A 22,850-nucleotide genomic window follows, 5' to 3' on the forward strand; every position below is an offset into this window, starting at 1 on the left:
CTCGGCGAGTAGGTCCCCCCTACTCGGCGAGTAGACCAGTCAGCACCCCTATAAATAGAGGTGTCGGGTTCCATTCATTCTCACACCTTCCAACTTCTCTTTCTCTCTCTAAACTCTCTCTCTAAGCCTCCCTAACCCCCCAAAGCCTAGGGTAACTCCCTAGCACGAGGCGCAAGCCCCGGAGCGTTCGACGGCTCCGAGAAAAGAGCCTTTCGGCTCGGGAAACGCTGCTCCAGCGAAGCCCGGTTTTGCGAAAAACCCGCTGTAAGTGAGCTATGCCTACGCTAGTTTTAATATAGCTTCTAATTAATTATAGTAACATTATTAGGACCTGAAATTAATTATTTGGGCTATTATTATGAGTTATATTGAGTGTTATTTAACGCGTATATAATAATAATAGTCAGACTATTAATTTGTCGCGGATATCGGTAGACTAAACCCTAGTGGTGTTGATACTAGGTTTTATCGAAGGAATATCGTTTTGAGAGTATCGAAGCGCTGTCCGAGTGCTGAGTCACCACCTACTCAGGTGAGTGCATAGTCCCTTTCATGAACATGATTTTAATACAAGTATTGATTGAAGTATTAATTATATGTTTATGTGCGAGTTAATTGATGTTGCTTGAAATTCGTGTTAAAGAACATACCTGATTATATTTGATAATTTAGGATAAAGAGTAGACCTAAATTAAAAATGAGGAATATTGGGTAGTATATTCTTACGAGTACAAGTGAGTTAAACTCAGAGAATAGAAGTTAGTATATGTCACTTATCCGGGAGTATGGATTAGACATAGTCATTGTCCCTAGTCTGAGAATATGGATTAGGCATAATCATTCGTTATTAATCCGAGAGTATGGATTAGTCATTGTCCCTAGTCCGAGAATATGGATTAGGCATAATCATTCGTTATTAATCCGAGAGTATGGATTAGTCATTGTCCCTAGTCCGAGAGTATGGATTAGGCATAATCATTCATCATTAATTCGAGAGTATGGATTAGTCATTCTTCCCTAGTCCGAGAGTATGGATTTGGTAAATTCGTTCATTTATGATCCTAGAGTATGGAGTAGGTAAACCGACTAATCTTAGGTCCGAGAGTATGGATAGCCTCGTTGCGAGGATCGACGGGGTGGGATAAGAGTTGTTTATATATATGTATGGTGAAATTGTATATTTTGTGAATTTTAAACTATATATATGGTATAACATTGTGGGATTGAAATCCCTATGTACTCACCAGGTTTCCCAACCTGACCCACTCTGTTTATTTATATCACAGGTGTTCATATGAAGTCACATTACACTGAGAGATCAAAGAGATGTAGATCACTAGTGTAAATAAATGTAAGTTTTGTTTATGCTTTTGTTCCTGTATTGACGATGACATCCCAAACGTTTTAAAATGAATAAAATACGTTTCTTCGAAAATGTTTTAATAACGTATTTATTGTGTTTTTCTGGGAATGAATTCCGCAACATTTTTATTAAAAGAAGAACTCTGATTTTTATAAAGCATAAACAAAATCGGTCTTTTCTGGCCGTGATTTTGGGGATGTCACAGTCAGGGACTAGGGGAGGGTACGACGAATGAATGATCAGCAGTCCTAGGGAATAATTTATGGGGTTTAAATTGATGGGTTCCTATTTTCGGGAAGTTTCCTACTTTCAGTGGTTATCGCTATGATTTGAGGTCTTCTAGTTGGGAAGAGTAAGGTGGTTGTTATAGTTCTCAGGCAGAGCAGTTGGGTTTCTTTCTTTGTCCGAGGACAGAGTGTTAAGGTTCATTCTTTTGGAGGTATAAGGGATTTCTTCTACGATGGGGTTTAGATGGCAGGTTTGGGAGGCGGTCATCGGTATGGGAAGAATCTTGAGTCTTAAACGGAATTCAGGAAGTTTGGGCAAGATCGACTAGCATAGTAGAGGAAGTAGTAATAAATGATTTCAAGGACAAAATCTAATTGAAGTGGGGGAGAGTTGTAACATCCTGTTTCGATCAGTTTCTTATTTCGGGATTGTGGACAATAAATGGATTAGTTAAAAGCCTCGGGATTCAATGAAATAAGGTTTAGACACTATTGGATGTTGATAATATTGGTTATGTGATCCAAGCCCTTGGTTTGCGTTTTGGAGTCAAAGGGTAAAATGGGAAAAATGATGTTTCATACTTCTTTTATGAATTAATGATTTTATCTTGATGTGTTTTAAGTTAAAACTAGTTAGATAATGTTATATAGCTTTCAAGACCTTTCTGTGGATATAAAGAACGTCGAAATCAGAGTTGGAACGAAGAAGTTATGACCGGTTGGAGTTTAAATGAAAAGCGAGACTTTATCCAATACGTTGGGCGTACACCATGTAGTACGTTGGGCGTATTGACTAGAGAAGAAGCGAGATCACTCTAGTATGCTAGGCTACTTATAGGTACGTTATACGTACGCTGACAAGAGAAAAACCCTAATTTTTAGGGTTTGGACCCTATTTAAGCATCATTAACTCTTGGACCCTCCCTATATTCAACCTCCATCCCTCCTCAACCTGTAATCTCGAAACCCTATCATTCTCTCTCTTATTTTGAGTATTGGCGTCATTTATGAGCTTATTTATCCATTAAAAGGTGGGATCCTAAAGAACAAGGTGGTCACAAAGTGTATGCATGAAGGATTCAATAACAGATCTACCAAGATTACATCATTTATGGACCTTTGTGAGTAAAAGATTCAAACTTGCTCATTAGTTTCATAGATCTTGTTAATTTTCATATTTTTCACTTTTTGTTCACTTTAGTGCATAAAGTTTAGATCTTGAAAGTTTGTGACCTTGTTATAGATAAAGTTGGAAACTTTATCCATCTAAACATCATATTGATTTAGATATGAAGGTTTGAGACTTGGACTTAATGGATTACGTTGATAAAGATGCATTTTTGGTCCCTTAAAGACTAGATATTGGTTGTTTGGACCATCATAATGGATAAAGTTTTCCAACTATAGAGCTATTAGGAACCATAAAAACATGATCTTGGTCCTTCTATCCTAGCCATGCAAAAATTATGAATCTAATGCTTTGGTTTGGACATTATTAAGCCATGTAAAGCCATAGAGTCAAGAACTTTATGACTTAAGACATACCTTAAAGGTTAGATCTGAGTTCGGACGTTTTGGTTTTAACCATTAAGTGTTTAAAGTGGGATTTGGTTACCTAGGGAGTACGTATGTGTACACTCAGCGTAATTCATGTTTTCCAAATATCATACTGTGACGAGTTGTACATGAGGCATTAGTGTGTAGACGTAGGGGTGTACAATTCTGGTACACGAGGGTACTTATGAAACTCTCTTTTTGGGCCTTGGGTCATTTGGGAGTTGGGCCATGAGTTGTTGGGTTAGATATGGGAAGGGTAAAATGGTCTTTTACCTGTTTAAAGGATAGAATATGAATTGGACTTTGGGTTTTGGAAATTTCCTTAATTATTGATTAGGGATAATTTGGTTGTGTTCAGTGTAAGGAGCCCGGTAGCAGCAATGCATGTGATTTGGTTATCTTTAGTTTGAGGTGAGTCTCCTCACTATGTTTAGCAGGTCGAAGGCACCAATGTCGGTCCGCAGATTATTGTTACTGGAATGGTAGATGTTTGTGTGACTCTTGCATGTATTGTATGTGTTTGTATGTATGGCGGGCGGGGGACCGATGCCAGGTGGGTCCTAATGAGTGTGTTAGGTGGGGCCCATCGCATGTTGCTGATAGATCTGTACCAAGATGGGCCTGATGTCGGGTGGGGTCCGATGGATGATGGATTTCGGACGTGTAACACCCCCCTCTGGCACGTATCACAATATTGTCCGCTTTGGGCCACTCGGCACGAGGACTTCCCGGGGGTCACCCATCCCGGTACTACTCCCGCCCGAGCACGCTTAACTGCAGAGTTCTTATGGGATCTGCTGCCCTCACGGCTTTAAAACGCGTTGTGACAAGAAAGGTATCCACACCCCTTATAAGTAGATGTTTCGTTCTCCTTCCAAGCCGATGTAGGATCAGGTGCAACCCACCTTCAGTCCCGATGTATGTATATATGTATGGTATGTGGTATTTTGGGGAACTCACTAAGCTTTGTGCTTACAGTTTTTATGCTTATGGTTTCAAGTACTACCAATTTGAGAGGGAATAACCCGACTTGATTACAACGCATCCACCCATGTTTCTACACTTTATGATTTTGGGAATCGTACTCTGATAATTATTTTACTCTGACGTACTTCTAATTGGTTGACAAGAATAAATGATGTTATGTATTGAATTAAAAATGAAATTTTTAGCTTATAATTTTCAGGACGTCACATGAGCAGTGAGAGACGAAGTAGGGAGCGGATGCGTCTATAAGAGATCGGCGTCGGAGGTATGGCTACGACTTTGTATTTGATTGGAGGGATAAAGAGTGATTGGAGACGATGGAGGAAACATGTGTGTGTATTGGACTCGATTAAAATTTAGATATGTTGAATGTCAATCGCACCTGATACCCCTTTCAATGTGAATGAGATTTCGATTCTAGTAACCACTCTCATAAATCCTTGAAAAACAACAACCAAATGAGCGCTAGTACCTCTGATCAACCAAAACTGTTCGTTCCTCCAAAATTCTTATAACTCAATCCCTAAACCTAGAAATGATATGAAAATATATAGACGAAATCAATTTTTCAGAAATCGATTGTTCTTGAAAACCCATTACCTATAAGTTTTTTTTTTTTTTTTTTTTTTTTTTTTTTTTTTTAGATTCAGAAATCGATTTCAAATCTAGAAACAAATCCAAAAATTTGATTGTTCTTGAAGAGCAAACCCGAAAAATCAATTGTTCACTAGGTTAAGTAAGGATATATGGGGTATTAGGGTGGAGAAGATGGAGGTGATTGGCGGCGGATGGTGGTGGCAATGAACGATGATGGATGGCGGAAATGGAGGTGGAGGTGTTCTTGAGATTGTGTGTATATGTTCTTGATCGTGTTATGTGTGTGTTTAGAAAAGAGTTAGAAAGAAGATGATTTAAGTGATAGAGAGAGGGGAGGATGGTGAGCTTTTTTTTTGTTTTTAATTAATTAAAAATATCAATACAAATATAAAAAAGTAAAAAAAAAAACAAATAAAAATGATATAATCATCATTTCAAGCTGATAGTGACCAAAATCACTAAAAAAAATTCAAAATTTAACCATTTATGCATCATCAAAACTCACGACCGTTTTTTGCAATTTTGAACCGTAATCCAAAATTAAACCGTTTGTGTAATACATCGTTCTCGAGTTGAAGCAAAGAAAAGAAGAGAATAAAAAATAAAGTAAGGAGAGAAAAGAAATGGAAACAAATTTGTTTTTTTTGCTCCCGAGTTTAAGAGAAATGGAAGGAAAATTAAACATTTTATTATTTCTTTTCAAATCCTCCCAAATCGGAAAGAAAATTAAGAGGGAAAGTGATCATTCTATTTCCTTCCACTTCCTTTAATGAAACTCGGGAGCATCAATCTCTCTTACTTTGCTTTCATTTCCGCCCATTTTTTTTCTTTTCTTTCATTAAGTTGAAGTCGAGGTGTGTGTTATGGTTATATATAATCAAAATCAAAATGCCCACGACAAGTTATTAAGTTCCAGAAACGACAACGTTTAAGTTGTCTATATTTTCTTGAAAAGGAAAAACATATTAAATGAATTTGTCCGTAGCTAAAAACAACGAACGGTGCAGATAAAACGCAGCCATTAAACCTCAAAAAATCTCCCTCAACGCAAGCTCTCAGATCTCTAACAATCCATCACAAACTCAAATTCATCTCTCTTCTCCAACGTCCGATCTGCTGAATCAAATTCCTCTCTCGTTGCGCGCCAAATACGACCATCTCCCCCTCTCTCCAGCTTTCTCTCTCTAAAGGTATGTGAAAAAAAAACTACTACACCAAAATTGGTGTATGGAAAGTAAACCCTAAAAGCTTCTAAGTTTAACTTTCTTTGAATTTCGTTTTTTTGGTATGTTTACTGATGGGTCATTAGGGTTTCTATCGGTGATAGGATGGCGGATGCTCCTGGGAGTCCGGCCGGTGGGAGTCAAAGCGGCGGAGACCGGAGTCCTCAGTCAAATTACAATATCAGAGAGCAAGACAGATTCCTCCCAATTGCTAACATAAGCCGAATTATGAAAAAGGCATTGCCTACCAACGGGAAGATCGCTAAAGACGCTAAAGATACAGTTCAAGAATGCGTTTCCGAGTTTATCAGTTTCATCACTAGCGAGTATGTATACACAATTTTAACACAAATTCACTCAGATACTATGAAATGTTGAGTTCTGAATCTGTATGCACACTCATGAAACTAGCGATAAGATTATATAAGAATTCTAGATTTTTAATTGTCATGGAGTTCTGATAATGATCTGAGAAGCCATTGATTTATAACAATCGTCTTATTGAACCTTTACATAGGGCTAGTGACAAGTGTCAGAAAGAGAAGAGGAAGACGATCAATGGTGATGACTTGTTGTGGGCGATGGCTACATTAGGTTTCGAAGATTACATTGATCCACTCAAAGCTTACCTATTTAGGTACAGAGAGGTAATGGATTTTTCATTGCCTTTTTAGTAACACATGATCTTTTTCTTGTTCAATTTCTTAAATACTTTGTCTAACTTATAATTTCTTTTTGTTTCCTTTTTTCTATTGGACGCTTATGTTGGGAAATGATTCATGCAGTTAGAGGTGGGTGATCCTTCTTTGACACCAAATTATCAATCAATTTCTTTCAATATTAATTTAAGTAGAAAGTTTCACTTTCTTTATTTATTGCAACATATTTCTTATGTTTCTTTTAGGGTGATGCTAAGGTTTGTGCTAGTGCTAGTGCTAGGGTTGGTGATGGATCTAGTAAGAAAGATACGGTTGAATCTCAGCTTGCTCCAAATGCACAAGTGAGCTATATGCAAAAAATAGCAATGTTCTTTGACTATTTTCATTGATTTTTTTTTTTTTTTTTTTTTTTTTTTTTTTTTTTTTTTAATTATAACATTGTTGGAAATGAATTTGCAGTTTACTCATCAAGGTTCTTTTACACAAGGAATGAACTTTGTGAATTCACAAGTCTGAACTTTCAGGTTTTCATTCTCTTTCTCTCTCTCTCTCACACACACACATACATATATACATACATATGTGTATATATATTATATACATACATGAATGAACATTTTATATCATGCTTGTTGTAGGCAAAGAGGCATCATGTTGTTGTTCAAGCATATCATGTTTACTGATTCAGTCATTTTACGATATTTGTGGGGTCAATAAACGAAGTTTAACGTGATTTGTACTTTTTTTATAATATCGTATAGTGTTTCGTATACCAGAGTTAAATATATATATGTATAAAAATATTGTTTATTTCGCCTCGTTTTTTTTGTTCTTGGGGCATGAAGAAGTTAATGTGTTTGTTGAAAGGTTTATATGTTTCTAAAGTTATTTGTTATCATGCTGAATCTTTGCATGTGGAATTTGAAAGTTTGTGTTATATGAACAATATAAATAGTTTGTTATCAATTTATGATATGTGTATTTATTATATTCTTTCCTACTTGAGAAATCATGAATCCTAATCCATTCACTCGTAACAGATTCATTTATCTGTTTCATCAAATTGCGTTTTTTGTAAATAAATTAACCTTTGTCATGGAATAAATGTGTGACTCGTTCATTGATTTGATGATATTTTTATTAATGAAAGTTTCATCAGTAGGATGATTTTGTAACTGACAAATCAAATTTATTTATAAGCTATTTTTATTTTCATCTATGTCTATCAATGTATTGGGTGAGATTTGAACCTTTGACCTCGAAATTTATATTACTATCTTGGTTTCGATTTTTTCTAAAATGGCAATAGTTACTAACGGCTATAAATGGTGTGGGAATATTGGAAGATGACAGTTTAAAAATTGATTTCTTGTTTTATCTTAGGATCATGTAATACCTACCAAACTCTTAAAAATTGATTTATTGTTTTATCAAACTGACTATCATTCGATTAAAAGAATAATTATTCTAGTTCAATTTAATTGATATGTCTTTATATGATAAGACTCTAAAATGTATGCATTGAGGTATAATATAATATTTTATACAATTGAATTTTCATTTACCCGCTTAAGTTTATGTAAAAGCTTCAAAATATATCTCAACCTTTTAAATTATATTTTAAAAGATGATAACTTTAGTTGTTTTTTGGAAAATGTATAATTGATTATAAGAGCGGAGGGAGTGTTATCACTCCTAGCATATTATCATGTAATTTTTTTATTGACACGTATGTCTTTTTATTGTCACATAAGTTTAACATTTTACATTGAAAATGGTAGGGAGTGTAGTGTCTCATTTTAAATATGTTTTATTTAGAAAAAAAAAATAGCAACAACCAATAGTTTTTGTGATCAAAAGGTGAACAGTCAATTAAAACAAAGTTTCCTCTCTATCTCTCTCCTCTCGTTAAGGACTTAGTGAGTTTGGTGTAGCCAGCCCCATAGTGAGAGACATGGGGCGGACGGTGTTCCTTCTCCAAATGAGCGCTATAGCGAATCTCGTAGCGACTCCACTCACATTATCCTAAGTTATCCTAAGTAATGACCAAACTTTTTGGACTTTACTCTAATAACCATCACATTCTAAATAGACATATTTTTGATTTCAGATCTATATCTATATAATATATTATATTTCATTTGCAACAAATACCTAAAAAAAACTTCTCTCTACATTTACTTACCAAATATTTACTATCATCAATCTTTCAAAATAATAATATTTTTCAAGGTTTTGTATTTAAATATATTTTATAAGTTTATATTTTTCAACATTTTAATTGTTCTGTAGCATTTATGTAGTATTAGAGTCGGATATAATACATTTAGGAAAATGTTATTCGGGCATTGGAGTCCGAAATGCTAGATTTATTTTAGCATTTATAATCAAAATAAAAACACATGTTTTATCAGTTTGTTATATTTCATGGTATTATTAACCCAAAAAAGCCATTTTAAGTCGGATTTGTTCGAAATGTAGCATTATTTCGAAGATTTTTTTTTTTTTTTTTTTTTTTTTTTTTTTTTTTTTTTTTTTTTTTTGTATTTCAATAATGTTCTTGGAATTTTGAAGTTCTCCATGTAAACGTCCATTTGAGGTTCTTTTTCGCTATTTTGATACATGACAGTAATAATCGAAGAAGAAATCATTAAAAGTCGTCTCTTGCTAACAAAAAATCTAAAGAAGCAAGTCATGTCAATGATGTTTTTTTTAATTCACTTTGTCCAAGATCTCAGCGTGCCTACAAAAACCTCATTGAGGCACCTTGGTTAAGGCCTTAAGGGTGAACCATGCCCCGATAAAAGCACTAACTACACATCTTCGACCTACTAGCCAATAACTGTCCCATCAAGTATGTCGAAATTTATCATGGTTTAGGATGTATAATATATTGTTGCATATTAATTAAATTATAATTTTTCATATTTATTTGTACTGTGTCATGTCTTATTTAAATAAAGAGTGTAATGTTTGAGTTACTATTTCTATTAAATAAATAGCATAACATTTTGAACGACTAAATAACAATTCAATTCGAGGGAGCTAGAACAAGATATGATTGGTTCTATGTATGCAACTTGATAAACCTTTATCATGAAAAAAGTCGTAGCCAAATTGTAACATTATGTAAATCATAGTGATATCGTTAATGTTATCACATAACCATAAACGTATATCGTATACATATATAAGTTTTATCTTTTAGAGTGACGACGCCCTTCTTCAATGAGTTATATCTTTAATATTCTGCACTTGAGCCTCCTCATTTGAATCATTATTTATATGTGAATGGATGGCTACCTTCTAAAGTTTCACTATAATAGATAATGAGCATGTTCAATAAAACTTAACACATAGAGTATAGCTAGTAGTGTTTTGTTAAACATTACGTGAGATAATCTTTAGATTTGGAGTGTTTTTTTTTAACTAAACACTAAAAGTTTGTAGTGTCAACCGATGTTTTTTGTTCAATACATAGTGTTTTGTTAAATGCTAGAAGCTAGAAGCTCTCAAATGCTCTCAACGCTTCGTGCCAACACATGCCCAATGTAATCTTTACCATACGATGCTAAAAGGTTGTTGTGTGTGACACACACACACACACACACACACACACACACACACACACACATATATATATATATATATATATATATATATATATATATATATATATATATATATATATATACACTAAGTTTCTTATTAAATCATGTTACTCAATCTCAATTTTTGTATAACAATTAATAATGTAAGGAGTTGTGATGAAGTAGCTAGATGAGTCAGATGCATATGTGTCTTCCGGATGACATAACCTAATATATTAAGGTTGCGTCTACCGTCTGTATTTTTTTATTTAAGAATAAATATAACACACATTTTCTCTCTAGTGATTTAGGGTTTCTATTTCGTCATCTTCTTCATATACATATGTGAGTGTGTGTAAAAAGGAGAAAAGAGAGAATGATTCACCGACCTGTCATATGCGATTAATCACTCCAACCGTTGGAGCTGGCAATGAAGGAGTCCTTACCCGGGTATCACTAGTACCGCCCCAACCCACGACAAAACCCGACGTCTACTCTTTCATCCCTAATCAATAACTTGCTAACTTGTAAAACGAAAGAAAACCTACTAAATGATATTTATGGCAAAAATCTTATAAAATTAGACATCTCCATACATAAATATCGTATTAAAATAAAATTATTACTTTTGACTAACCTAAGAGTTTTAATATATTATTTTTCTAGGATTTAAAACTAAAATATTGTAATTGTTTTTTAATAGTTGTTTCTATTTTTTAATGGTGGGAATATTGTGGAAGAAAACTTTGGGGACTGTGATGTAAATATAAAACTTCCACATGAAAGACATGGGGATCTTGGTTGGGTTTGGTCATGTTGCTCGTAATCAGTCGTTAGTCGTTAGGGTTTACGATCTACAACCGGAGCTCTGCTAAAAATCTCGAAGCATCCTCTTACTCACGAATTATCAGGTAACAACAAAAATTATCAGCATATATCTCGTCTATTTTATCTTTCTATCACCTGCGCGAATCGATTCTGCTTATACCTTAATTATAATCCGTTTACTTAGAATCACAAGTAAGATAGATATCTGCTAACAGTTGAATTGTTTATATCCACTCGTTGTTTGGTTACATTATCGAAACGAGCATTTTCGTTAAATTTCGGAGTATCATTAAAATCAAAACATTTGTATGAAACTTTGTTCAAATTCTTCAGAATTCGACCAATTTGAAGATACGACGACTTGATATGTGAGTCCCGCCTAACTGATTTGTGGACATATGAAAATGAAATCCACAATTAGGAGAATAAACGAAATGATATAAATAATGGAACCCTAGATTTTTCAGATATTGCTTTCTGGATTTACAAAATTACAATTTCAGATGATTAGGTTATTATCCTCGATCTATATTGTAACTAGTTTACAAAATTTTCATTTTGACATTGCTAATTTTACATTTTTGTCTAAATTCTGTAATCTGTTGATAACTTAAAGATGAAATTAGTTTATTGCCAATGATTAATTTTCCATTTATTGCTCCCTTACGAATATAACCAAGCAAAAGTTAAAATTTCGGTAGATCCTTATTTCTGTAATTATACGCTTGTGGAGCATACAGAAGAAATGTAAGCAAATTTTACTGGGGATTTTTATGCAGAGATCTTGAACTATACTTTTATTAACACCACTTTACCCTTAAGCAAACCTCATTAGAAAAACACGTATTACTCAATTCTCATCAAGGTTTTGAATCTGTTTCCCTTAAGGCTAAAGATTCCCTTTATGCAGCCAAATAAAACTTATGGAGAACACGGAACCTCCCGTTTCATCAACCACTACACGCACATGGCACGACTTTCTAGAACGCATGAGACAACCTTCCGCAACAGAATTCGTGAAAACCATAAAAAACTTCATAACCACATTCTCAAAAACAATTCCAAATCCCGAAAAAGACAGTGAATCCATTCAAGAATTTTTCACCACCATGGACGCCGCTTTCCGGGCCCACCCTCTATGGGCGGGTCGCACAGAAGACGAATTAGAAAACACAAGTGAAGGCCTCGAAAAATACATAATGACAAAACTATTCCCTCGCGTATTCGCTTCACACCCAGAAGATATCAAAATAGACAAGGATCTTTACAACAAATCGCTTTTAATCCAACAATTCATCGAACCCCATCACTTAGACATTCAACAAAAGTATCAAAACGAAACTTCATGGTTAATCGCAAAGAAAGAGCTTCAAAAAATTAATAGTTACAAAGCACCACGTGATAAGCTTTCGTGTATTCTTAGTTGTTGTAAGGTTATTAGTACATCGCTATTTAACACGTCCGAAAATCCACCTGGCGCTGATGATTTTCTTCCTGTTTTAATTTACGTTACAATTAAAGCAAATGTGGCGCAATTGCACTCAAATTTGGTTTATATTCAACGGTTTAGGAATCGGTTAAGGTTAGGTGGAGAAACGGAGTATCTTTTCACGAATATGTTATCTGTAGAATCATTTATTTTGAATATAGATGCTAAGGCGTTGTCTATGGATGAAATTGAGTTTGAGAATAATATGGAATCTGCGAGAGTAATTGTTTCGGGGGAGTATAATGGTGAGAATGTGGAAACTAGAAGGGTTGAAAGTGAAAATGATATGGAGGCGAAGTTGAAAGAGGTGCCTTCGGTTTCGGATTTGGAAAATAAAGGTGGGACGATGATTGTTATGGAGGAAAAAGTGAGTGAAAAGTTTTGGAATTTTCCGTTTTTGTATTCGAAGGTTGATGATTTGAGTGTTGGTGATGTGGATGAGTTGTTGAATGGTTATAAACAGCTTGTGTTTAAGTATGTTTGTCTTGCTAAAGGATTGGGTGTTCCTGTTCTGCCGCCTCCGGAGACCAGAGATGGTGGTGGGGAGGCGGTGGGTGGTGTTCCGGTGGCGGCAACGGAAAGTGAACAGGTGGAGGATGGGACAGTAGAAGGAGGTGGGGATGATGGTGTTGGGGATTCTACAACTGAAACTCTAGTGGCTGGAGAAGTTGTTTCTCAGTTAGATGTAAATGTTGAAAAATAAATAATGTATCTTTTTGTTTTTGTGGATTAGATTTAGCTCTTTTGTTTATTTGTTTATTTGATCGATGAATCTTTTGGTTATTAAAATGAGAAACTTGTGAAAAATAGTAATGTTCTTTACTTTTATATCAATATGGACGATATATTTTATTTTTTACCCATAATATCAATGTACACACATTTTTTTTGCCCATAATAGCCATATAGAGTCCTAATACTAACGTAGTTACATTTCTTTATCAATAATAACATTATGTAAGTATGTAACAAATAAAGCGCATTGGTCATATTGGTAGCAAAATTAAGGTATGTTGCTATTATTGGTTAGAATAAAGGATCATTGATATTATCCGTTAAAAGTGTAAGTATGCTAACATGGGTAAAAAACAAAATATATTTTCCATATTGGTACAAGAGTAAATACGTTGCAATTTGTCTGATAAAATAAATCAAACATTAAAGGTAACAAGAGATATGATTCAACTAACACAAATAAACTTTTATTCCGTCAAACTATGCAAGATGATGAAATTGTTGGCACGTAATCAAAGATGAAAATGTCAAATTTAAAAATACAACAAAATTCATGATGCATAACTGAATTTGAATTGTTGGCACGTAATCAAAGCATGTGCCACCATCTTTTCATTTTTATATGAATTGAAAACATGTACAAAGTTCCAGGAAAATGTGTATAAAGTTGTTAGTCTAACATGTTGATAATTTTTTATTTTGTTATTTTGTAGGAATAACAATTAATCACCTTTTTGACTAATTGCAACAAACAAAATATTTACTTAAATCTTTTATATATATATATATATATATATATATATATATATATATATATATATATATATATATATATATATATATATATATATATATATATATATATATATCATAATTCTAATAAATAAGTAGAACTCGGCCGCGTGGCATTCTCCCAGCCCTCCAAAATAGAGTTTTCCTGCTCATTTTTTCTTCTATATTTACGTAAATGCCATTGAATCCGAAAATTGAATAAAAGTTCAAACTGATGCAATATATCAGGAAATTTTAGCTGTCAACTGCATTCAAAATATTCATGCATTAATTTTAAATGAATAAAGATTATGGAAATAATTTGAAAAAATATGTTAATAAATAATCAGATTCGAAAATCACGATTAAATTTGAAAGTTTGTTTATTTTGATTGCAAATTCAATATATTGCAATCATTAAATCCCTAAAAATCTGCAGTATTTTTCAGCAAACGTAAATATCATTTATACGGTTATTTTGTTTTTACCATTCTGCTCCATAACAATTCTGCTCCATAGAAACCACAGCAAACGTATTCTTCTTCAATCTTTGTTATTCTGCAACGCTTCAAGAATTAAATATCAGGTTAGTGTATTCAAAAATCAGAATTACCAATATTTCTATTTCCTCCATGTTCTTATTTATCTGTATCTATCACGTTCTCATTGTATGATTTCTATTCTTCTTCTTTTTTGTAATTTTTCTTAATCGTCTACTTCTTCTACCTTTTCAGTTTAAAAGACGAAAAACTAATGAACATTACAAGTTCATTTTCTTTAAAAAAAAATTAAAAATAGTCTTTTTCATATGTGCACAGTAACTTTTTTTTATGGTATGAAATTTTAAAATTTGTTTGTTTTTATCTAAATACAATCTCAAAAAAATTTAGAATTTTAAAATTTATGAGTACATTAAGTCAGTTGTTATTGTCATGTGTTGATTTTTAATTTTTCTGTTTTACTCATTGTTATGTTATCTGTTAGTGTTAGTATGTTGCAGGGGCATTTTCGGTATAATTGTCGTTTTCATGTTTATTATATATTTGTGTTCCATCTTATTATATAAACTTTTATTCAATCTAAAACATTATTTCATATGAATTATTTGTTTTTGTTTGTATTCCATTTTATTATAAAATGAATTATTCAATTTAAAAATTTATGAGTACATTAAGTCAGTTGTTATTGTCATGTGTTGATTTATAATTTTTCTGTTTTACTTATTGGTTAGGATGTTCTGTACATTTTAAAAGGTTGCTAATTTTCCTTACAATTCTATAATGATTAAATTTATTGCAGAAAATGGAAATAGGAAATAAGGTTTACCTAAATAACATTAACCAGATAGATGAAAAATCGCATATCAAGGTTCGGGTGCTTAAAATTTGGAACTTTGTCAGAAATAATAAAGTTTGTTCCATTGAAATGATCATCATGGATGAGGAGGTTTGTTGTATTTCATATATTTTTTATTCATCATTCAATATTAGACATGTTTCGTGAACATAATAATTTTTAATTTTTTTTTAAACAGGGTACACAATACCAAGATCGTGTCTTCAATCAGAATTTCTCTAGATTTCGTCATCTTTTAAAGGAAGATGAAAGTTATATAGTTATAAAACCCAATATGGCTGCTGTTACTAATGGATTTAGTTATACAGGTCATAAACAGACCTTAACTTTGGATTGGAAAAGCATCCTAAAAAAATGTGATGATTTCTCGGGTCCGGTCAATGGATTTATGTTTGTTGACTTTAATTCTATCATAGAACAAACATGCCCAAAAGACACATTCTTTGGTTAGTCATAAAATATTAATAAAATCATTTTTTATCATTTGTTTTTTTGGTTATACATTTTATTATTTAAATATTACGAATTTAATCCTAAACTTTTATTTTTTTGTGGTATCTGTTGTGTAGATGTTATTGGACATATCGTGTCATTTAGGCCTCTTGAAACTTCAAATCCAGTACTATCCAAGCATTATATAAAAGTCACTCTTAGCAACCTAGAGTGAGATTATATTGTATTATTTATTTATTATTTATTATCTTTAATTAATCACAAATTAATATTAATATACTATTTTATGGTTTATTTAGTTCTGTACATCTGAAGGTTACTATTTTTGGAAGTCAAGCATATCAAATTTCAGAATACCTAAAAAATAACCCGACTGTTAATTTTGTTGTTATCGTGATGCAGTTTTTGAAGCTAAACATTTGGAATGGTTTGTATTCAGTCTTTATATATAGATGTTTATAATTACTGTTTTCATATGCGAACCCAACTGATTGGCTTTTCAAAATCAAATTCGCAACTCCAAATCGTTCGATTATTCGCCCCAATTCCAAAATCAAATAACAGATCCTTCGTATGATTCATTTAATAACCAAGGCTTCGTTCCAGAAAACATCGAATTTAACAGTTATTCGTTCCCACAATCTTTAACCTCCGTTTAAAATCGATCCCTGTATACAAACCCAATAACCAATCGAACACATACCATTCGAAAACAATAATCATTACACCCTTCAACAGATTTGACATCGCATTTCAAAACAATCGATCTTACTTCATCTGCTTGATATATCGCAATTAACAATTAAGACAAATCAATCAATCAATCAATTTGTATAATAAAAATATTGCTATATATGTAAAGACCATATTGCCCCTAACTTGATAAGTATTTGATATATCGCAGTTAACAATTAAGACAGATAAATAAATCAATCAACTTGTATAATAAAAATTCGAAATTCTTAGCTTTCTTCCCTAATTCGAATTCTACTGTAAAATTCACATTCTTCATTCACCTTCTTTTTTCGCATGTTCCAGTCATTTTTTTTTTTAGTTCATTCACATTTGAGTTGTTTGTCTCACCAAATACGAAATGAATATTAACCATAATCACCTTCGCATCTTTAACCCCAATCCATACAACCTCATATGCGAAACCCAATTTTGATTTGTATTACCAAATGCGAACATTTTTGCTTTTACACGTGAACTGCATTTGACTCCAATATTGAACAAATCACATTTCACAGTCCTTCTTGACTTCGCATTTTTCTTCACGAATCTGTTCAAAAGGTTTTTCATTTTATTTTATAAACTTTTAATTATATTTGCTTGTAAATTTTTTTTAAATTTTTTCTTAATATTTTAAATTTTTGGCCGATATTGCATATGTGGTTATTATTGTTCAAATGTTAAAGCTATCTTGAGCTTGATACTTTGATACTTTTACAGGTGATAAGTATTTCATATATCGCAATTAACAATTAAGACAAATCAATCAATCAATCAATTTGTATAATAAAAATACGAAATTCTTAGCTTTCTTCCCCAATTCGCATTCTACTGTAAAATTCGCATTCTTCATTCACCCTCTTTCTTCGCATGTTCCAGTCATTTTTTTTTTAGTTCATTCGCATTTGAGTTGTTTGTCTCACCAAATGCGAAATTAATATTAACCATAATCACCTTCGCATCTTTAACCCCAATCCATACAACCTCATATGCAAAACCTAATTTTGATTTGTATTACCAAATGCGAACATTTTTGCTTTTACACGTGAACTGCATTTGACTCCAATATTGAATAAATCACATTTCACAGTCCTTCTTGACTTCGCATTTTTCTTCACGAATCGTCCCTCAATCAATAACCCAATTAACCCAATTGCGAATCCAAAATCAAAACTTATCTGTTTTCATATGCGAACCCAACTGATTGGCTTTTCAAAATCAAATTCGCAACTCCAAATCGTTCGATTATTCGCCCCAATTCCAAAATCAAATAACAGATCCTTCGTATGATTCATTTAATAACCAAGGCTTCATTCCAGAAAACATCGAATTTAACAGTTATTCGTTCCCACAATCTTTAACCTCCGTTTAAAATCGATCCCTGTAAACAAACCCAATAACCAATCGAACACATACCATTCGAAAACAATAATCATTACACCCTTCAACAGATTTGACATCGCATTTCAAAACAATCGATCTTACTTCATCTGCTTGATATATCGCAATTAACAATTAAGACAAATCAACCAATCAATCAATTTGTATAATAAAAATATTGCTATATATGTAAAGACCATATTGCCCCTAACTTGATAAGTATTTGATATATCGCAGTTAACAATTAAGACAGATAAATAAATCAATCAATTTGTATAATAAAAATTCGAAATTCTTAGCTTTCTTCCCCAATTCGCATTCTACTGTAAAATTCACATTCTTCATTCACCCTCTTTTTTCGCATGTTCCAGTCATTTTTTTTTAGTTCATTCGCATTTGAGTTGTTTGTCTCACCAAATACGAAATAAATATTAACCATAATCACCTTCGCATCTTTAACCCCAATCCATACAACCTTATATGCGAAACCCAATTTTGATTTGTATTACCAAATGCGAACATTTTTGCTTTTACACGTGAACTGCATTTGACTCCAATATTGAACAAATCACATTTCACAGTCCTTATTGACTACGCATTTTTCTTCACGAATCTGTTCAAAAGGTTTTTCATTTTATTTTATAAACTTTTAATTATATTTGCTTGTAAAAATTTTTTAAATTTTTTCTTAATATTTTAAATTTTTGGCCGATATTGCATATGTGGTTATTATTGTTCAAATGTTAAAGCTATCTTGAGCTTGATACTTTGATACTTTTACAGGTGATAAGTATTTCATATATCGCAATTAACAATTAAGACAAATCAATCAATCAATCAATTTGTATAATAAAAATGCAAAATTCTTAGCTTTCTTCCCCAATTCGCATTCTACTGTAAAATTCGCATTCTTCATTCACCCTCTTTCTTCGCATGTTCCAGTCATTTTTTTTTTAGTTTATTCGCACTTGAGTTGTTTGTCTCACCAAATGCGAAATTAATATTAACCATAATCACCTTCGCATCTTTAACCCCAATCCATACAACCTCATATGCAAAACCTAATTTTGATTTGTATTACCAAATGCGAACATTTTTGCTTTTACACGTGAACTGCATTTGACTCCAATATTGAACAAATCACATTTCACAGTCCTTCTTGACTTCGCATTTTTCTTCACGAATCGTCCCTCAATCAATAACCCAATTAACCCAATTGCGAATCCAAAATCAAAACTTATCTGTTTTCATATGCGAACCCAACTGATTGGCTTTTCAAAATCAAATTCGCAACTCCAAATCGTTCGATTATTCGCCCCAATTCCAAAATCAAATAACAGATTCTTCGTATGATTCATTTAATAACCAAGGCTTCGTTCCAGAAAACATCGAATTTAACAGTTATTCATTCCCACAATCTTTAACCTTCGTTTAAAATCGATCCCTGTAAACAAACCCAATAACCAATCGAACACATACCATTCGAAAACAATAATCATTACACCCTTCAACAGATTTGACATCGCATTTCAAAACAATCGATCTTACTTCATCTGCTTGATATATCGCAATTAACAATTAAGACAAATCAATCAATCAATTTGTATAATAAAAATATTGCTATATATGTAAAGACCATATTGCCCCTAACTTGATAAGTATTTGATATATCGCAGTTAACAATTAAGACAGATAAATAAATCAATCAATTTGTATAATAAAAATTCGAAATTCTTAGCTTTCTTCCCCAATTCGCATTCTACTGTAAAATTCACATTCTTCATTCACCCTCTTTCTTCGTATGTTCCAGTCATTTTTTTTTTTAGTTCATTCGCATTTGAGTTGTTTGTCTCACCAAATACGAAATGAATATTAACCATAATCACCTTCGCATCTTTAACCCCAATCCATACAACCTCATATGCGAAACCCAATTTTGATTTGTATTACCAAATGCGAACATTTTTGCTTTTACACGTGAACTGCATTTGACTCCAATATTGAACAAATCACATTTCACAGTCCTTCTTGACTTCGCATTTTTCTTCACGAATCTGTTCAAAAGGTTTTTCATTTTATTTTATAAACTTTTAATTATATTTGCTTGTAAAATTTTTTTAAATTTTTTCTTAATATTTTAAATTTTTGGCCGATATTGCATATGTGGTTATTATTGTTCAAATGTTAAAGCTATCTTGAGCTTGATACTTTGATACTTTTACAGGTGATAAGTATTTCATATATCGCAATTAACAATTAAGACAAATCAATCAATCAATCAATTTGTATAATAAAAATGCGAAATTCTTAGCTTTCTTCCCCAATTCGCATTCTACTGTAAAATTCGCATTCTTCATTCACCCTCTTTCTTCGCATGTTCCAGTCATTTTTTTTAGTTCATTCGCATTTGAGTTGTTTGTCTCACCAAATGCGAAATTAATATTAACCATAATCACCTTCGCATCTTTAACCCCAATCCATACAACCTCATATGCGAAACCTAATTTTGATTTGTATTACCAAATGCGAACATTTTTGCTTTTACACGTGAACTGCATTTCACTCCAATATTGAACAAATCACATTTCACAGTCCTTCTTGACTTCGCATTTTTCTTCACGAATCGTCCCTCAAATAATAACCCAATTAACCCAATTGCGAATCCAAAATCAAAACTTATCTGTTTTCATATGCAAACCCAACTGATTGGCTTTTCAAAATCAAATTCGCAACTCCAAATCGTTCGATTATTCGCCCCAATTCCAAAATCAAATAACAGATCGTTCGTATGATTCATTTAATAACCAAGGCTTCGTTCCAGAAAACATCGAATTTAACAGTTATTCGTTCCCACAATCTTTAACCTCCGTTTAAAATCGATCCCTATATACAAACCCAATAACCAATCGAACACATACCATTCGAAAACAATAATCATTACACCCTTCAACAGATTTGATATCGCATTTCAAAACAATCGATCTTACTTCATCTGTTGATCAGAATTTATGATTCATGGTCCATATGGAGCTGAAAATATGAATTGTCCATGCATGGTGGACAAAAAGTGCTCTAAAAACTTTCCAAAACAATTCATTAATCATTCATCTGTTGATCAGAATGGTTTTCCGTTATATAGGCGAAGAAACGATGGTCATTTTGTAGAAAAATCAGGTGTAAGGTTGGATAATAGAAATGTTGTTCCATACAATAAATATCTATTGAAAAGATATCAGGCACATATTAATATTGAATGGTGCAATCAGGGATCTTCTATAAAGTATTTGTTTAAATACATAAATAAGGGTCCTGATAGAGCTACAGTTGCTGTTGTACCAACCAACAATGAATGTGAAAATAATGATGCGGTCGATGAAATAGCTGAATATTACGATTGTAGATATTTATCAGCATGTGAAGCATCATGGCGAATTTTTAGATATGATGTTCATTGCAGATATCCTTCTGTTGTTAGACTGCCTTTTCATCTTCCTAATCAACAACAGATTGTATATGACGAAGATGATGATATTGATGATGTTCTTGACAATTCTGTTGCCGCTTCAAAGTTCACAGCTTGGATGGAGTGTAATGCAATCGACAGTGAAGCACGAAAACTCACATATGTTGAATTCCCTACAAAGTTTGTTTGGATATTAAATGGTCGGTTTTGGAAGCGAAGGAAAGTAGGAAAAGCTATCGGTAGAATTCATTCAGTTTCACCTAAACTAGGTGAAGCATATTTCTTAATGATTCTTTTAAATAAAGTAAAATGACCAACATCATTTGATGAAATTCGCACGGTAAATGGAGAAACACATTCTTCTTTTAGAGATGCCTGTTATGCACTCGGGCTATTAGATGATGACAAGGAATACATTGATGCAATTAAAGAAGCAAGTCATTCTGGATCTGGTTTTACCTACGCTTTTTATTTGCTACATTGTTGATGTGTAATAGTATGTCTAAACCAGAGATCGTTTGGGAAAATACATGGGAATATTTGGCAGATGGAATTCTATATAGCCAACGACGAAGATTTAAGTCAGCAGGTATTACATTTTTTCTTATTTTTTAAAATTAATTTATTTTTATTTTTCAACACCCATTAAATAATTAGTAATGAAATTATTAAATATCAACCACGTATTTTATTAATTATTTAATATTTTCGTGCAGAATTGTCTCTCGGAGTAGATGAACTTAAGAACTTAACTTTGTTCGAAATATAACAAATTTTACTTCGAAACAACTCTACTCTCAAAAACTTCAAAAACATGCCATACCCAGATGTTGAATCCGTTTCTTCTTCAAACAATCGACTTATCACCGAGAAACTAGATTACGACATTCCCGTGATAAAGAATGACTATGATCGTATGTTTCTTGCATTAACAAATGAGCAACGGAACATTTTCCTAAACATCAAGAGTGCTATTCAACAAAATAAAGGAGGTGTCTTCTTTGTTTACGGGTATGGTGGAACGGGTAAAACTTTTTTATGGAAAACAATATCTGCAGCAATTAGATCTGAAGGAAATATTGTATTAAATGTTGCTTCAAGTGGTATTGCTTCCTTATTATTGCCCGGTGGTAGAACAGCACACTCTCGATTTATAATTCCATTTGAGCTTACAGAGGATTCTTTTTGTAACATAATCCAGACGGTGAGTTGGCAAGCTTAATAAGGAAAACCTCTTTGATAATTTGGGAAGAAGCACCTATGGTCCATAAGCATGCATTTGAAGCTTTAGATCGAACTTTGAAGGATTTATTAAGGTGCGTAAATTCAACCATCTCAAATATTCCATTTGGAGGGAAAGTTATTGTTTTTGGAGGAGATTTTAGACAAATTCTACCTGTTGTGCCGGGTGGCAGTAGACAGAACATTGTAAATGCTTCT

The 22,850-nt window shown here is 32.7% G+C and overlaps 2 protein-coding genes and 1 pseudogene across 4 annotated transcripts; all 3 read left to right on the forward strand.

Moving 5' to 3' along the window:
* The first annotated feature begins 5,736 nt into the window (after positions 1–5,736).
* Positions 5,737–7,497, forward strand: LOC145018084 (nuclear transcription factor Y subunit B-1-like). Of its 2 annotated transcripts, XM_078976009.1 has the most exons (7): positions 5,737–5,921; positions 6,059–6,280; positions 6,472–6,601; positions 6,740–6,745; positions 6,859–6,954; positions 7,073–7,137; positions 7,252–7,497. In XM_078976009.1, exons 2-6 carry the CDS (start codon positions 6,060–6,062, stop codon positions 7,127–7,129), a joined length of 510 nt encoding a protein of 169 aa, XP_078832135.1. In that variant the 5' UTR covers positions 5,737–5,921; position 6,059; the 3' UTR covers positions 7,130–7,137; positions 7,252–7,497. The 2 variants fall into 2 exon arrangements, with proteins under 2 accessions (XP_078832135.1, XP_078832134.1); XM_078976008.1 differs by lacking the exons at positions 6,740–6,745; positions 6,859–6,954; positions 7,073–7,137; positions 7,252–7,497 and having other exon boundaries at positions 5,782–5,921; positions 6,041–6,280; positions 6,472–6,643.
* Positions 7,498–10,963: 3,466 nt separating this feature from the next.
* On the forward strand, positions 10,964–13,271 carry LOC145015873 (vacuolar protein sorting-associated protein 9A pseudogene; annotated as a pseudogene). The gene is made up of 2 exons (XR_013666077.1): positions 10,964–11,114; positions 11,942–13,271. The product of XR_013666077.1 is annotated as a vacuolar protein sorting-associated protein 9A pseudogene (transcript).
* Positions 13,272–22,224: 8,953 nt separating this feature from the next.
* On the forward strand, positions 22,225–22,632 carry LOC145016516 (uncharacterized). The gene has a single exon (XM_078974806.1). It carries the CDS (start codon positions 22,225–22,227, stop codon positions 22,630–22,632), a length of 408 nt encoding a protein of 135 aa, XP_078830932.1.
* The last annotated feature ends 218 nt before the right edge of the window (positions 22,633–22,850 follow it).

Source organism: Lactuca saligna, chromosome 9 (genome assembly GCF_052625555.1).
Source record: "Lactuca saligna cultivar CGN05327 chromosome 9, ASM5262555v1, whole genome shotgun sequence".
In the NCBI taxonomy this organism is placed as follows: Eukaryota; Viridiplantae; Streptophyta; class Magnoliopsida; order Asterales; family Asteraceae; genus Lactuca; species Lactuca saligna.